At 43.7% G+C, this 18,274-nt stretch overlaps 1 protein-coding gene across 1 annotated transcript in view; it reads left to right on the top strand.

The window, feature by feature from the left end:
• TRPM2 (transient receptor potential cation channel subfamily M member 2) overlaps positions 1-18,274 on the top strand; it is a 54,231-nt gene that overhangs the window by 32,286 nt on the left and 3,671 nt on the right. Inside the window, exons 18-26 of the mRNA XM_061556831.1 lie at positions 1,390-1,636; positions 2,890-3,008; positions 4,109-4,256; positions 5,314-5,485; positions 7,752-7,911; positions 9,319-9,500; positions 10,685-10,817; positions 12,154-12,241; positions 16,244-16,334. Of these exons, the coding sequence (XP_061412815.1) occupies positions 1,390-1,636; positions 2,890-3,008; positions 4,109-4,256; positions 5,314-5,485; positions 7,752-7,911; positions 9,319-9,500; positions 10,685-10,817; positions 12,154-12,241; positions 16,244-16,334 (1,340 nt within the window). The remainder of the gene's footprint in view (positions 1-1,389; positions 1,637-2,889; positions 3,009-4,108; positions 4,257-5,313; positions 5,486-7,751; positions 7,912-9,318; positions 9,501-10,684; positions 10,818-12,153; positions 12,242-16,243; positions 16,335-18,274) is intronic.

An 18,274-nucleotide genomic window follows, 5' to 3' on the forward strand; every position in this document is an offset into this window, starting at 1 on the left:
TTTAATGTCTTCTGTCTCAGGTGTACAGCTTGTGGGTATTATTACCGTAAATACTCTTTGGTTCTTTCGGTCACGTAGGTAGAATTTATAAAAAATAATTTATCACGACGTTTCGATCGCAATACAAGCGGCAGTCTTCAGGCGGAAAAAAACAATCCAACAGTGGAACTGCTGAACCAGTGAGAGAGCTGTTAAAACAAGGTCATATATGTGGCGATGGGAAAGCAACGGGGTCTGAGCTGGAAAGGAATTCCATCCCCGGACGCAAGCACGTCAGTTTTGTTAATGGGACACTGCTGTTGAGATGATACTCTTATGCGGCGATGGAAGCTCATTTCATGCTAATCTCTCTCCCTAATTTCTCTCATTAACACAACTGGCGTGCTTGCGTTCGGGGATGGAATTCCATTCCAGCTGAGACCCCGCTTGCTTTCCCATCACCACATATATAACCTTGTTGTAACAGCTATCTCGCTGGTTCAGCAGTTCCACTGCTGGATACATTTTTTCTGCCTGAGGACGACCGCTTGTGTTGCGATCGAAAGGTCGTGATATATTATTCTTTTTCTACCTACGTCACTTTACCGAAAGAACCAAAGAGTATAGATTCCTGCAGTCACGAAAGCTTCAAATCAAGATTACCGTAACTGTATATAAGCAAATTATGTGTAGATCATTTTCATAACTTGCATCCATTTACTCTCACACACAATGTTGTGCATTTAGTGGGAGCGTAGGAAAACGATAATAATGGACGACCCGGAGCATTGCTACTACATGCCAACCTTGTTGTGTCACCAAACCCTTAACAATGGCATCAGTATAGCATGTACTATTGTTAAAATAATAAGATTACGAGTTATATTTTAAGAGTTAAAATTGGTATAAAATCGCATTGCTTACTGCAGTACACTATATCGCACGGTGTACGATATCAATTATAGCACCTGTAATCGGCACCTAGCCGTGGGAAACGGTCACTGTAAAGGTCACCGGTCCGTCTGTCTGTCCGTCTGTCTGTCCGTCTGTCTGTCCGTCTGTCTGTGTGTCTGTATGAGAGGAGCGGTTGTGTAGCGTTTAGTACACTGCGCTACAAACCCAGCCACCCGAGTTCGATTCCCGCTCATGGCCAACACCAGTGACGATTATCTGAACTGGTCCTGGGCCTCCCCTAGGTCGACTAAGCCTCAAATGAGTACCTGGTGCCATATGTAAACATCGCCACTGGGGAGACAAAGGCGGCCAGGCATGGTGTTGGCCACCCATCCCCTCGTGTGCCATGCCGGCCTTCATAAATGCTACTAGCTAACAGCACTTGCTCAAATAGTCTCTTCAGGCTCTATGGGGGATCTTTGTCTTTGTGTGTGTCGATGTTTCTTTGTTGAACAGGTCATTGCCCACAGCATCCATAAAGAATGTGGCGAGCAAGCGCTCTCTGACTATCACGGTGTTCCAGCGTTGGCGGAACTTTTGGACGGCGCCCATCACAGTCTTCTGGGCCAACGTGGTGTCTTACTTCATCTTCCTATGGCTCTTCGCCTACGTGATCATCATGGACTTCCAGTATACGCCCGATTGGCCCGAGTACCTCCTCTACGCTTGGGTCCTGTCGCTCATCCTGGAGGAGCTGCGTCAGGTGACGATTACGCGCGGCGCTTGTACCCCTTAGGTTGGCGTGCATCCCACCTTGGTTTACGTCAGCATAATTTCTGTAGCATAAGTATATCCCACACTATGTCGTGATCTGTTATTGTTTGTGAGTTGTTGGGGGACCTTTGGTCTCAGGGTGGGCTCTTTTTGGTTCTAAATAAAGGTCACCTATCTATTATAAAAGCCATTTTCCATGTGTCCATTTGTCCGTCAACTAAACTATAAGAGCCTTTCAGAAGGCTTGAATCTAAAATAATCCAACAGGTTTACAAAAATTGTCAACTGCCGCCCCCCAAAAAAATAATTCACTCCCCCAACCCCAAATGTTTTTTTTATTTTGTAGGCATACATGCCGCCGACACACCAAACATACAATAGTCAGTAGTATCTGCACACATTTGGGGGGTGCGTAAGAGAAGAGGACATCAGTGGGGGCGACAGGCGAGGAGCGAACCTCTGAGTAGTCCTCCGTAGGAGTCAGAATAAGATGGGCGTAGGCCGCCGAAATTTTAGTTTTTAATAAATCTACATTTATCGTCATATAAATTGCAGTTTCACCCTCTAAATAGTCGGTGATACTGTAAATCTAAACTGTAAATCTAAACGTGAGAATTTTTATTGTTTTATATTTATATTATTTTATTATTTCCCTTCTACGTGACTTTACCAAAAAAACCAAGAATATGAATCCCTGCAGTCACGAAAGCTTCAAATCTTTAAATCGAAATGTACATTACAGCTTCATTTACACAAGGGATGTCAGGGTGGTGGCACAGTGGTAACACTTGTGCCTCACAACAAGAAGTTCCTGGGTTCGATTCCAGACTCAGGCGCCTTTCTGTGAAGAGTTTGTATCTGCTCTCTCCCCCTGTTCTGCATGGGTTTTCTCCAGGATCTTCGGTTTCCATCCTATAGCTCAAAAAACCGTAAAAAATACCAAAACATCCCAAAGTTGAACAATTACCTGATTGGGATTACACACAGAAACATCTCCCCTACTGCAAAAACTTGGCAGGACCCTCCTGAAATATAGTCTTGACACTCGGTTCGACCTTGCTGGATAAAGAAGCATGATACAAAATATAACATAAGATGGCTGTATTAGATGTGTATCCTATCATTCACATTAATGTTGCCCACCCTGACGTACTGGGGCAGCCATACACTGCATTGCCATGACGTTCCACAGCTGTCCACAGCTTTCCACAGCTGTCGTGTGACGTTGCTCTTGCTCTGCAGGTTTTCACTGACCCAGAGAAAGCAGGGCAATGGAAGGCTGCAGTCCGCTACATCAAAGACATCTGGAACCGTATCGACATGCTGGCCTTACTTCTCTTTACAATCGGAGTCATATGCAGGTGGGACGAACCAACAACGTGTGCGGCTTACTCTGTACAATTAAACTTACGATGCGGACACATTTATGCTCTTATTGTGCAGGGAAGAGCGACCTAAGTCGATTGCGGGGCCGATTACAATTTTTTAAGGTCACCAAAAATGTGTGCACCAGGGGAGTTTTTATCTTCCCGTGCATATATGGTGTTTTAAACCTCTCATTGGCCACCGCTTATCTGAAACGTTCGTGATAACGTGATATGTTTCTTGGTTTGCTCTTTATCTGTCAAACAGTATTTTATCACTTGAGTTTGTTTTGAATGGCACATAACAGAAATACTTTTTTATCCATGAGACCCTTTTTGCCGGTATGAAAATGATGAAAAATAATAGGCTTTACCCTTTCCGGAAAAAATTGCAGCTGTTCGCCTTTTGGCGTTGTTCTCCAGTCTAACACTGGTGAGAAAAGGCCATAAAGGAGCCTGTCCCTGGTGTAGGCCAATCAGTTTCAAAGACAATGCATACATTATTATTAAAGCACTTTTTTGGCATGTTTTATCACAAGCATGATGTGTGGTTAATGCAGGCATGATGCCTTGCAATAGGTGTGTTTATTTAGTAGTTGAACATCTTAACATCTCCCATATTATTGTCGGAAAGGGTAAAGCCTATTCTTTTTTCATCAAAGAGATTTTAGCACGCAAGTTTTCAGAGCCAATGTTTGATTCGTAATTAATTTTTGGGGTTAGGCCGTGTAATGATCCGGTCAAATCTGTGTCGTTTAACGATGCACCAATTACGATGGTTTCATGTCTTGCCTTATACACAGGCAGCTAGGAGTTTCTTGTGTAGAACATTCTCACTGCACATAATCACTCATGCCCAAGATAATCGATTCAAAAACCCGATACCTCCAAAGAATGACTCCAAATAATTCCCGTCACAGCAACCATTGGCAGAATGGTTTTTATACCTTGCAACCATCTCTCTTAGTGCCGAGTTTTAAACCGTTTATTTTGAGTTTCCAGCACATAAATGATCAGGGAAATTGATAATTAATCAAATTGTACTCAATGAGCTCGACCTGTATACCTTAGCCATGGCACATGTATTGGTGTTACAGGCTCATCCCGAACAGCATAAACGAATCGACATTCCAGGCTGGCCGCTCCGTGCTCTGTGTGGATTACATGGTCTTCTGTCTCCGCTTGATGCACATCTTCACCGTCAACAAAACCCTAGGGCCGAAGATCATCATTGTCAAACGCATGGTGGGTGCAGTACTAGGCCGGTTAAACTAAACTAAAACAAAACATTTTATTTTATTTTACCAGGTCAGGCCCACTGAGCTATGTAGCTCTTTTTCAGAAGCGACCTGACAACAAACGATAGCTCAACAAAGGGGCTCATCATGTGGATATTTATTGCAGCCAAATAATCTAAACACCTGGAGAAAAATCCACCAGACCACAGGGAGAACATGCAAACTCCAAATATACAGGTCTCTAACGATCGAACCTATGTACTCCTGTATACGAGGTGAGGTAGTTAATATATTGCCACCGTGGTGCCCATTCATGTTACTCATGAACGGAATGGTTGATCAAAATCAAATAAATGCGCCATATGTGCGCATGCACAATTTATACTTTTCGTTATCAGATTAAATTTTCCAAAAGCACTCCATCGTGCTCTCGCTCACCTCTTCATTTGTATAATTTTGATCTCAGCTTGTTTTCAACAGTAGATATAATTATCGGTTGAGATTTCCTGACGTATCGCTCCAACAGTTGTTTTTCATTTGTGTAGATAACTCATTGCACATGGCGTTTGTTTTTGTTCATATTTATCTTTATCCCCACTCTGCTACCTTTTTGTTTAGTTATTACATAATTTCCTGCAGACAGCGCAGCGGGGTAGTTGGTGCAGTGGTGACACTTGTGCCTCCACAGCAAGAAGAACCTGGGTTCTATTCCTGACACGGTTGTCATTCCTATGTGCAGTTTGTATGTTCTCTCCCTTTTCGCCATGGGTTTCCTTCGGGTTTGCCAGTATCCTCCCATTGCTAAAAACGCCACTGACAATGTAACTGGTGTTGGCTAAAACACCCCAATGCTGAAAAAATACTTGATTGAGATTAGGCAATAACAACATCGCACCCTATGTGAAAAAATTGGTAGGACCCTCCTGAAAAAGAGTAAATCAGTGAGGCTGGGTAAACAAGGGTTGTAGTAGTACAAGGATGGAACGTTTCAAAAAGAACATGGAAAAGCCTCGAATTATTTGCATCTGGGTGTTTTTTGTTTCGTATTAAACATCCCACCTTAGGTAAAGGATATCTTCTTCTTCCTGTTCCTGCTGGGCGTGTGGGTGGTGGCCTACGGAGTGGCCACTCAGGGGATTCTCATCCTCAACGAGCAGCGGCTGGATTGGATCTTTCGTGGAGTCGTCTATCAGCCCTACTTGCTCATCTTCGGACAGTTCCCCACCAGGGTTGACAGTACGTGCAGCATCCACGTTGTATGTTGTATAACTTCTTTCACACTGCACGTACCCAACCGCGGTAATCGGTTGGTGCAAGTGCAGGACAACAAACTAAACACAAGAAGCAGTTCCAGAGAAAAAACATTTAAGTCTAAATTATTTAAATGTGCATTGCTACAAGTGGCTTCCTGGATATGATGCCTTCTCCTCTGGCCCAGTTTGGACGAGGGCTACTGCAAAGGAGTCCAGAGAAGATGTGGAGATTTAGGCCAATCTTTGGAATGGGAATGGAGCAGCCCAGCCAATGACCAGAGGTCCGTCCATCCCTCTTGAGAGATTCTACAGATTTGTACAATTTGTATAACACACTGTTCAAGTAGCAAGAAAGTGCTTGTGGGAATCCCTGAGGCGTAAGCCCCTTTAGGATCTAGTAATGCGGAGGGATCTACAGCCAATACGAGTCATACGATTCTTCATAAATGATGATACTAAAGGATGTAACAAGGCCTGGAGACGTGTCAGAAGAATTCGAATAGACACAGGGCTCTGGGCAGTGTCATTTGTTTTACTACATTTGAACGACCAATGAGATGCAGCTCCAGAGAGTTCCACTGATATGGAGAGTTAATTATTCCGATTTAGACTCTTTGAGACTAGAAATACAAACCCCAATGTGTTTCATGGATGTCTAGTTCCATCAGATTGGGCACCAGCCTTGGTCTAATTTATGCAGAGGGATTACCACCGAACTAATGACTCACGAGCATTGAGCTTGTACTCTAAGGCCTGGCCAAAGTCACTGATGACCTCCAACAAACTCGGTATAGACCGGTCTGGCTCCATGAGCATTAACAGTGTATGATCAACGTCGAGCAGTGCCGCGTGTGACCTTTTGGTTAGAAGTTAGGCCATAGTTTTTCATGTATATGGCGAGTCCCTGCTTAGCATGGGGGTTGCGTTCCTGAGAATTGCCGCGTAAAGTGAATGTGTTAAGTGGGGGGAGCGATTTTCCTGTAAGAAATAACAGTGAAGGTAGGGGTGCCATTCCATTGTTGTTTTTATTTGACAGTACATTTTTTTTACAAGTTTCGTTTTACATGTTTTGTGTTGATATAGTATTTCTAAAATTACGCTATGTGTAACACAAATTTATTTAAATATAAAGTTAGTGACGGAGAGATGGCGGGTAAAACATCGCTAGTACTGCAGTACCAGCTTTCAGCATCACCGAACAACGCTGCCAACACCCATGTCGTTCAGAAAAGTAGTCTAACATGCGCTAGACTCGCGTTATAGCTAGTAGTCCATCACACGCTAGACTCTCGTTATAGCGGGTGCGGTGCGCGTTAAGCTAAAAACATTCCATAAAAGAAAAACTTTGTGAAAGTGAAAACGCAGGGATTTAGTGTACTTTAAATCACATCAGATGGTCGCATAAACAGAAGGGGCAGAGGGGGTGAGGGATAACTGATGTCATTGCGTCGTGCTCCTACTTAGCAGAAACAAGTCAGAAGTCGACTAACAAGCATCGCTCATGGTGAGCCTGGCAGGTTTGAGGATTTTGGCATGGGAGCATTAATCTCTAATGGCCCCCGAAAAGCCAAAATAGGACAAAACTCCCAAAAGGAAGGGGCCATTCCACCCAATCAGAGGCATTCTCTTCATCCCTCAAGATAGCTACTTGGCCGTCTCTGCATGGTCAATATTTTTACATCAGTAAAACATCCTCAGCATTGTTAGGGATGTCATGGGTGAGATAAATTTAACTCTTGTTACTGTGTTCATTATTTTCCACGATACACAGAAGGTTTCACGAAACAGTTCAATTCGTTTCTACACTATTCATAAAATAATAATTTACAGCACTGTGTCAATGCATTGCTGAATGAAGGCTTCCCCAGCCCCTGATAGTCATGGGGGTTGTTCGACCATACTTCACCGTGCTGGTCAGTGTGGATTGAGGGAGGCTGGGGCAGGACAGGTTCAGATGTCTCTTTCCGCCCGCGGGAGGAAGCAGTCAGGAAACAAACTCGGGTGGGCCAGGTTCACAGTGTAGTGTGCTATACACCTCGCCACCACTCCACCCCGTACAATATAGCGGTGTTTAATTTAATTTAATACAACAAATCCACGTAAAAATGTGCACGCATGTGAAAATGTATCAAATGTCTTGACGCTTTCTAAAAGCGGTCGCGAGCGCCGTTAGAGGGGAGAGAACGTCTTTGCTGTCCGTTAGCCGTGTCTCGAACGCGAATCTCACTCTGTGAGCGATGACTTCTCAGGTACCACGTTTGACACCACGTCGTGCACGAACAACGGCATTAACACCAGCCAGCCCAGGTGTCCGGTGCTGGGCGTAGACTGGCTCACCATCCTGCTCACCTGCCTCTACCTGCTGTTTGCCAACATCCTGCTGCTCAACCTGCTGATCGCCATGTTCAAGTAACTACGCTACAGTTTATTGGCTCAAGTGTTTCTCTGCCTGCTGCCAAATTGACTTTTTTTTTTAAACGACACTCATACATTCTCTTCTCCTATAACGCGATTGTTGCGTTTCTGAAGAAACATCGCTATATAATAATCATTGATTCAGTTTAACACGTAGGCTTTCGCGACGAATATCATCCATAATATAGGTTTTTGGTTTAGATCGCGTAGAATCAATTAATCATTAATTCATTCATTAAATAAAAAATGAGTGAAAATACATGTTACAGTGTTAGTCGCTAAGCCACTCATTGTAATCAACAAAGCAACATCCCGCCCTGTGTGATGTTACGCGGAGGTAGCCGCACAACCACTTGTTCCTACTCGCGTGATGTAGTTATGATCACCCGATTGCGTTATCTCATCTAAGATATTATATAGCGCTTTCGTCAAAGCGCTTTTAATGCCACAGAACGGTTCTCATTTTATCTACCCCGAATGAATGATGGGTTTAATCAACCCCCTTCCAGTTGGTGCTGAAGCAGAGAGCCTGCACGTTACACGCGTATCCATGTCAACGGCGCACAGTAGATGGGACGGGACGTAAGGTTCTTAGGTTCACGGTGGGGGTAGTAATTTGATAACCGGCTATTAGCAGTGGTGGTGGAGCAAGGCATAAGCAAATTAAGCAAAGGCGTAGGGCCCCAAGGAGCTCACGGGACCCCAGACTGAGCAAAGCAGGGAGTAGCGGTGCACGATAAATCAGCTCAGCTCAAATGTGATTTTGATGACCTCGTTTAGATGCGAGTAAAGCAACTCGAACACTCAACACGTGTTTAAACATCCACGCTGAGCTCTGTCCGTTCGCTGTCTGTCACGGGTTGCAGGGCATGATGTACGTATGCACATATGTCTTTCGCACCGTACGTAGCCAACCCTGCTAATCGGAGGCGCGGGGAAACGCCCGTGAAGATGATTTAGTATGAACGCAAGTTTAGGATGAAGTTGTGTTGCCGTTAGGAAGTCGCGTTGTTTCCAAGCAGCCAAATTGGAGAACACAAACCAGCACTAGAGAGCCGTTCCTCGACGTGGTATTGGCCAAACATCGAAATTCTGAAAAATTACCTGCAAATTACTCAATTGGGATCACACACAGGAGCAGCAACATCGCCCCCTACCATGTAAAACTTGACAGGACCCTCCTGAAAAGGAAACTTGAGGCTTAACGAGGCTTCCTGGGTAAACAAGCGTAGGTGATGACAATGATAATATGCATTAAGTTGAGATATACAAAGCAATTGGGATGGTGCTCACACATGCAACTGGTAAGCACGTATCTTGGTCATAAAAGGCTATTGTAAGTCATCAGCTGACGAATAGTTTAGTGCCTGAGCAGGAGTGGATGTCCTTGTCACGTTGTAGCTACACCTTCCAGTTGGTGCAGGACAACACGGACACCATCTGGAAGTTCCAGCGGTACGAGTTGGTGAACGAGTACCACAGCCGGCCCTCCCTGGCACCGCCGCTCATCGTCTTCAGCCACGTCTACTTATTTGTGAGACGGTTCATCCTCAAGAAGCCCCAACACAAGCACGAGGACTTCAGTGAGACTTCCTTCCCCCTGGTTTACTTCGCGTGATGGCTACCCACTGTCGCGTACATCTCGATTGCACAAAAGCTTCTCTCTCCCTGTGTGCCATGTAATTTCTAAAAATTGTCGGCGATCGTGGCCTTGCTTGGCGCTGTCCATGATACTTCCTCAAGAACTTGGCATCAGATACTCCGCCCAGTTGCATCCTATTGTTCAAATTGCTTTTGTGCTTAATTTGCTTCAAAGACACTGTTAAAAGTATACAATTCCACATTGGTGTAATAGTTATCGCTGCGGCATATACTTTTTCATGAACGAGCATTGTAGCATACAATAACCTTTTAATACATTTCCATGGTTTTATAGACAAAATTATTGTAAATATATATTAATAATGTGTTTCGCTTGTAGCAATCCTACAACATGAGAATGCTAGTATTGCAACTTTGGCAACTTTTATTTTTAATTATTATTATTATCACTACCCTGCTTTACCCCGGGAAATCCTCACCAAGTCTCAACTCTTTTTCAGGAGGGTCAAGTTTTATTTTCTGTAGTGAGTGATGTTTGCTGCTGTGCGTCATCCATTTTTCAATATTGGGATATGTGGCCAATGCCAGTTACATTGTATGTTGTTTTTTAGCTATGGCAGGAAACCCATGCAGAACAGGGGGAGAGAGAACATACAAACTCCACACAGAAAGGCACCCGTGCCAGGAATCGAACCCAGGAGCTTCTTGCTGTGAGGAGTGAGTGTTGGCACTGTGCTACCATGCTGCCCAAAAGTTACAATACTTTTTTCCGATCAGAGCCTACATTGGGAAATTTGGAAAAAAAATGTGCAAAATTATTATTTTAAGTGGTGCAGTGAGTCCTATAAATCCTCAGAATAATTTAAATTTAATGCAGACTCTCTCCCACCAACATGGTGAGTCACAGAATTCACTAGACTCGCCTCCGACCTACAGCATCGCCATTCCATTACGCCTGCTTTAAAACAAAAACACTCATTTACAAATTAATATAACATGCCAAGCAAGGACCCGCATAAGAATTCTTGAGGATTTGGTGAGAATTTCCCTGGGAAAGGTTTTAAATGTTAACCCATCCCTTGTTTTCCCCAAAATCTTACAAAGCAACACAAGGATTGCGAGCGAGGCAGTCGCAATGAGAGTTCATTCCACGTGTTCCCCCCAGAGAAGGGTTTCAGTGAGTCGGAGGAGCGCGAGTTTCTGGCATGGGAGAGCATCATGCGGGAGAGCTACGTGGCGAGCCAGCTCACCGAGAAGAGCCAGAGACTGGAGGAGAGGATTAAGTCGACGGCAGAGAAGTGAGTTCCCCACGGACAATTTAACATTCAATAGTACCGCCGTTGTATGGAGCCTACGCCAGTAATGGGCAACCTGCATCCCGCGGGTCAGATGCGACCCGTGGAGTCCCTCGTGGTGACCTGGTCGAGGTGTGTCTCTTTCACAGTTAATTTCCGTGAAGCGTTTGAAGGTGGGATTACGTACAAGGTGTCTGCAATGCCCTTTCACTCCTGGGTAGCATACGTTTGTGTTGGGCTTAGCCGTGCTTGCTGTTTCTCACACAACAGGGAGATGCAAGCGCCTATAGCTCAGAGTCAGAATGGTGCAGTGTTATGCTTTGTCACAACAATGATGGGCGAGCTATAAGCTCAAGTTGAACACTGCGACGGTGTGACATTTGTATAAGTGAGTACACAAACACGATTTCAAGTTTGTGGCCTACTGAATTGAAGAAGGGACGCTCATGTCACCCACCGACTCGTCTGGGTTGCCCATCACTGGCCTACGGCATCCTCCTCCTCCCGTGGTGCTTTGCCTTAACGATGGGACCCTGGCTGCCATCTTCTCAGCCCTCGTCTGTCCCCTGCCCTCCTCTTCACTTCCACAAACGATCCTTCAGCTCCTACAACGTACTCATCCACAGCTTTCTCTTACCCCTTGTTATAAGTAACATCTAATTGCATATAAACGGCGAGCAACGGAATAATATTTAATGTAAATTGTAATAGCTTAGCCCTTTCCAGTTCTGAGATATTTACAAGTTGTAATGTGGGTCCCGTTTACCGCTCTTTCTCTCCCCCGGGTGCCGCGGGGTGGATTTCCACACAGCTCTCCTCATCGACATGCTAGTTTCTCTGCTCCAGCAGACCCACCTCTCTCTCTGCCCCCCCCTCTATTTCTATTTAAGGCCTCGACACAGAGGCGTTGGGTCTCGGTGTGTCTATGTTGTGTCTCTGTCTCTGTGTTGTCTCTCTCTGCTTGTGTTTCTCTCTGTGTGTCTCTGTGTCTGTGTTTTGTCTCTCTCTCAAATTTAGCAATCTTTGGAAGAACGTAATCAACAAGGTAAGGTGCTGACTGTTGTGTTAGCCGACTCTGTGTTGTATTGCATTGTATTTCTAAGTTCACTAGGTTTGTTTTCTACCTGATGACGATTGCTTGTGTTGCAATCGAGATGTCGTATTCTATTATTTATTTTTTTCTACGTGACTTTACCGAAAGAACCAAATAATATGATAAACGTTTGTTATAAAATACGTAACCTATTACTATGTGAGAGGTTTTGGACAGTTGTGAAATATGTCATGGTGGCATTGTTGTTGTTATTTTGGCATTAACTCCGGTCTGGGATGACACCAGGATGGACTCGGTGATGCAGTTCCTGGATGTTTCTGGGGAGGGCAGAACGGCTGCGTTGGAGGTCCGGCTCCATCAGATAGAAGAGAAGGTCAGTGGAAATGTTGTGGAATGTTGACCCTCCATGCCTGAATTAAATATAGGGGTGCATCAAAGAGCACTTTTACACCTTAACAGGATCCTGAATACCTTATCACCTCCGGTTTACAAAGTTGACTACATACGGTGAAAATGAAGTTCAACATACGGAAAGCTAAAACACACAATTAGAGTATTTGGCTGCTATCATTTGTGCCCAGGTAGCTTCTAAAAAAGAGCTATATAGCTCAGTGGGCCTTACCTGATGAAAAAAAGTTTCATTTTTTAGCCAATTTATGTAACTGGTATTGGCCAAACCTCCCAATGCTGAGATATCAGCAAACTACTCAATTGGGAGTACACATCGCAACATCGTCTCTTGCTGTCAAAACTTGGCAAGACCAGCCTGAATAAACAAGCGCAGTGATGATAATTACACTATGTAACACAATTTCTGTTCCTGGGTAGTAAGTGTTATTTCGTAATTGCTTATGCCTAAAAAGTATAGAAAATGGCTATTATTCCCCACAAACTTTGCTTTTGTGACCAGGACAGTGATATTTTGAAATTTACATAATTTCAATGAGAAAACGGGCGAATATGTGTCTTTTCGTTCACATAAAGTCAGAAAACAACAACATATGAATCAAAATTAACATATATTTATACTAAAGTAATACAAAAATGACTACAAAATATTTAAAAGTGAGTAGATTTTCGAGATTTACGATTATACTATAAATCACTTTCATGAATCAGCCCCCAAATGTAGTCTCCCACATCATGTTCTTGTTATCCTGTCCTTGGTAGCGGCGTTCAAAGTCCAGTATATCCGGTGGAAGAGCTCGCCTTGCTCCTCCGAGTACGCTCCTATGTTCTCCTTGAATTTATCAAGAGGGACATCCTACAGCCCATTGTGCCGTAGTTCTTCACCAGAGTCTGAACCAGATCCACATAGTTTTCGACCTTGTGATTGCCCAGGAAGCCACGAATCACTGCGACAAAGCTATTCTAAGCCTCTTTCTCCTTACTAGTGAGCTTCTTGTGGAATTCATTGCACTCCAGGATGTTCTTTATCTATGGTCCGATGAAGACACCGGCTTTGACCTTTGCCTCAAACAGCTTAGGGAATAAGTCTTGAAGGTACTTGAAGGCTGCCGACTCCTTATCTACAGCTCTGACAATTTGCTTCATAAGGCCCATGTGATGTGCAGTAGTAGCATCAGCACCTTCCGGGGGTCCACCAGTGGCTCCCACTTGGCGTTGTTCCTTCCCACAGAGAACTCGGTCCACTGTGGCCAGTCCCACCTGTGGTAGTGCGCCTTGGTGTCCCTGCTGTCCCAAAGACAAAGATAACAGGGAAACTTGGTAAAACCGCCTTGGAGAGCCATCAGGAATTCCACTATTTTGAAGTCTCCGATGACCTCCCAGCCGTACTCATCATACTTCAAGGCGTCCAGCAAGGTTTTGATGCTGTTGTAATCCTCTTTGAGGTGCACCGAGTGAGCCAGGAGAAGAGACGGGTACTTGTTACCATTATGGAGCAAGCACGGCTTTGAGGCTCCTGGATGAGCTGTCAATGAAGAGGCGCCACTCATTTTGGTTACAGGCGATTCCGATTGCCTCGAACACACTGGTCACATTGTGGCAGAAGCAGAGCCCATGTTGATGGATGACGAAGCTGCAAAAAGGTTGATGATGCTTCCTCTGATCTGCGACTTGCACACTTTAATCCAACAAGTTCCATTGCTTGAGCCTAGATGTCAAAAGCTCGGCATTGGACTTGGTGAGACCAAAATCTCTGATCAAGTCGTTGAGGTCTTTTTAGTTGGGGTAGTATGAATTTTTCTCCTCAGCTCCACCTCTGAAATTGTCATCTGGATGTACAATGTCTTCTTCGCTCTCTGACTTGCTGCTCTCTTCTAAAGACGGCCACTCTCTCTCCGGAGGAGTGGGTAGGGGAAGCTCATGGCAGTGTGGCACCGGGGCGATGGATGAAGGAAGGTCCGGATACGTGATAGCAGGTGCATTCTTGCCAGTCCGACGTTTGGAAGGGTCCACCATGCAGAAGTAGCAGTTGCTTGAGTGGTCAGTGGGTTACCGCCAAATTCTTAAGATAGCGAACTTCATGGCTTTCTTTTCCCCTCTGTACCATCCTACAAAAATACATTTATTTCACCAATTATTAATGTGTCAGATTCTTGGAACATTTTTCATATATGATATATTTTTTCAATAACATTGAAAATTGAAAAAATTTTAAAATTAAAAACTTTTACAATTTTTTTTTATAACATAAAATTCTGAGCAACAATTGTCCATCTTACCTTCCAGAGTTGTTTTTGCATTGTTTGCAGGTGAAATGAGGTGCCCAGGGTTTGTCTTGATCCCCTACAGGCATGCCGAAATATGCCTTGTAGGCCTCACACATCTTAACAGAGTACTTTTTCGCTCTTGTCTTGATAAATTAGCCGCAGACATAGCAAAATGCGTCTGCCGGATGCTTTCAGCCTCTTGATGCCATCTAAAAAAATTGCAGATATGTATCCACTTGGGCAGCTGGAACTAAACTGAACGGTAGGCTTAAGGCCCCTGTATTTATACTACTATTTATATTACTGGACAGTTCTAGAATGTTCTAAAAGTTACTCCAAGTTTACTCAGCAGTGAATCTATTTTGATTGTTCTAGAAAATAGGTAAATAAAAAAATATCACTGTCCTGGTCACCAAAGCAAAGTTTGTGGGGTATAATAGCCATTTTCTGTACTTTTAAGTAATTAGGAAATAACACTTACTACCCAGGAACAAAAAAAATGTGTTACACAGTGTTATTATTGTACATTTGGCACATGCGAATTAGTCTACTGATGATCGTTGATTGGATTGGTAATGAAGTTTTTCCCATGCAGTAAGGTGGTGTGTGGTCTCATGGGGGTGTTAGATGTAAGAAAAGGGAGGATATTCGTGACTTCTTGTCGTGAGTTGACCACTCGTTTAACCAAGAAAGAGCAGGTTGGGGAAACACAAGCGGAGTGGCGAGACAATTGCAGGGTAGATGTTTGTGGAAATGACGCATTTGCAGGTTGTTGGGGAATCTGTAAGATGTACGTTTGGCTGGAAGGTGTACGATGTACGTTGTGCACCTCTAATTACCACGGTTGGCTACATAGGTTGCGAAATAATTTCAACATACATACATTGCCTGTCTTTGTTAAATCGGTCGTTAATTGAGCAGATGCCTGTATCATTCCAGGGCTGTCAAAACAGTCTTTGGTGGTAATTTCTGAGTAAGGGGTGAAGCCAGACTGTGCAGTGCCCAGGGTTTGTGCAGTTTTTCAGATGCTTAATGTCTGGGATAATGTAGAGAAGGTGGTTAGGGAGCAGTCTGTAGGAGTTTCTGAAATGAGATGCTAAAAAGACAAAGGGACCAGTTGAACTAGACCTGACTCCCTTATTTTCTGTGTTGTTTTTCAAGAGGTGAGATACCACTCAAGGGACTTGTATTGGCACCATCATACGAGCACAGACCGATAAATATCACCACTGCTGCTATTGACACTCGTATGACAGAGACATTGTGGGCTAATGTTTCTGGTTATTGTTCCTCTTCTTGCCTGTGCTGTATTATAGAGATGTAATTGATCGTTTTCAGCATTCCATAACTGACTGACATCAAATGTTCCTTTCCACATAGCATTTCATGCTCGATATAAATTGTTTTATTAATCACAGAGAAGTGCACGGCCATTCCAGACTTTCCATTCTTTAGTTTGGCAAAACATTCCATTGATTGATTCTAAATGTTTACCCTTAACGGCTCAATCTCATCTAATTGTATATTTACAGAACACCTTCAACTCAAGATGTCTGACTTAGTTAAAAAAACGGTGACATGCAAGAAGTGAGGAATAGTGAACTGCATGACTCTAAGTGTCAAAAATGTAGTTCTAAATTGAGCGAATGATGTTCTGAACTTGTGAAAACTGTTGTTGTTTTTGTCTGTGTTTGCACCAGCTGGGTATAACAGTTGATGCGCTCGATTGGATCACCAAGGCTCTCTGTGACAAAGGCATTGGCACCAAGGAGACGAGGCCTGCCCTCAAGTGTAAGCCCTTCATTATACAAACAACTGCATGGCCCCTAGAGCAGTGGTGGGCCAACTTGCGTCCTGTGCCGCCCTCGTGGTGGTGCTGGTCTCGGTGTCTCTAGGGTGATGTGTGGGGTCATGACGAGATGCACAAGCACGGTGTCATGCTTGCGGCCCACTGAGGTGAAGGAGGTCCACCCATGTGGCCCATAAACTCCTCTGCCGTTGCCCATCGCTGCCCTATAACATGCAAACAAATACTGGGACATTCGCAAACTCATGTACACAAGTTGTTTATAATATTAAGGTCACGATTTCTTACGGTTTTTCAATGCAAGTGTCTTGGATTCAGCAAGCAGCTGTATCCAGGAAGCGAGATTGTGAGGCTAAAATACGGTCACGGTTGATGAGTGACTTGTTAACATGAAATAACTTCCCTCATATCTATGGGACTCTATTTGCTGGTATCAAGATGATGTATTATTGCCGGAAAGGGTAACACCTATTCCCTCACAGTGAATGCATAGTTGGCTTGAGTATACAGGGGCCAATTTACAGTTCATTTGCTGGAAAGGTCCGATTTTTGGCAAAATTGCTGATGTTTCCAGGAGCAGTGGGACAAATCACCGAGTGAATGTGTTTTTGGCGTTTAGTGAATGCGGTACAGTGCAGCATATACAATTGCTCCATTCAGTTTCAGTTCAGCATTCATTCCAAGTACTCGAATATTATGATTGTTGAATAATGCTTTGAGGTTGTTTTTCCCAATTTTAATGGAATTTTTTATTTGTATTTTATGGCAGAAATCCCTACATTTGGTTTCTCATTGAAGGTGTGAACTTTCGGTTGCTGCAGTGCAAAATGCCCTCCAAACGTGAATTTCATGCTGCTAGCCAGTGGGATGCTATGCTCGTTTATAACCCTACTTTTTCCACATAACTGTATGGAGTAGGATTTTGAATACTGCAGGCACAATATATTACTTTACTATTATCTAGCATCATAAAAAATAAAATCGCCAGAATGAGTGCCATTTGCATTGTCACTCTGGATTCCTTTTGTTGTTATTATTATGAAGTTTGTTTACGCAGGAAACCTTCACTGAGTCGAAAGACTCATTTTCAGGAGGGTCCTGGCAAGTTTTTGCAGGAGAGGGGTGATGATTTTGCTGCTGTTTGTGAGATTCCAGTTGAGTAATTTGCAGAGAATGTTTCAGCATTGGGGTGTTTTCTTTGACCTTTTTTTATTAAGTCCCTGGTGAAAAAAATAATAATACGTTCTCATCGCTGGATTGTGTCGCGTGCGATGTGTGCTCTATCCACAGTTCTGACGTGGTGTGATCGTTAGCAACAGCAACAGGGCCAGGCACAATTCTTCATTTTAAAATAATTGCAATAAGTGAAGGAAAAATGCCAGCCGTACCGAGTTATTTTAAATGCAAGAAATGTGCGGTGGGAAAAGAAAAACAAAATTAGTCACGGGCCCTGACAAGTTGATGTGTTTTGTGATCACATGTTCCTCGCGTATACGCTGAGGCTAAATAACAGCCACAGAGCAGAGGCGCGGCCTCAGAGTTCCCTGTACCAAACGCGTGGGCAGCGCGACTCCACCGTCTATGGTGAAATCTCGTGTAGCATTTGTTCCCCTGTGCGTTAATGATATAATTACTCCTTCACACCCAGCGACTTCTGTCAGTGCTATCCGATCTCAACCATATGGTGCCTAACTTAATACGTTTACTTATGTTCTGCCTGAATGAAATTAGAATGCTTTCAACTTAAAATCAATTCCAATGTTTTTGTTATCATGTACATTAATAACAATATATAAACATGCACTCGTTTTGCATTTAACATGAAATCATTTTATGAGCCATTAGTTCCATTGCAATGCCATGGATAGTCGATGTGTGTTACTATTGGTGATTCTGCTTTGATAAACTACCTATATAACGCAAA

The sequence above is a fragment of the Lethenteron reissneri genome, chromosome 23 (assembly GCF_015708825.2).
Source record: "Lethenteron reissneri isolate LAM-NWPU_2019-01 chromosome 23, ASM1570882v1, whole genome shotgun sequence".
Classification (NCBI taxonomy): Eukaryota; Metazoa; Chordata; class Hyperoartia; order Petromyzontiformes; family Petromyzontidae; genus Lethenteron; species Lethenteron reissneri.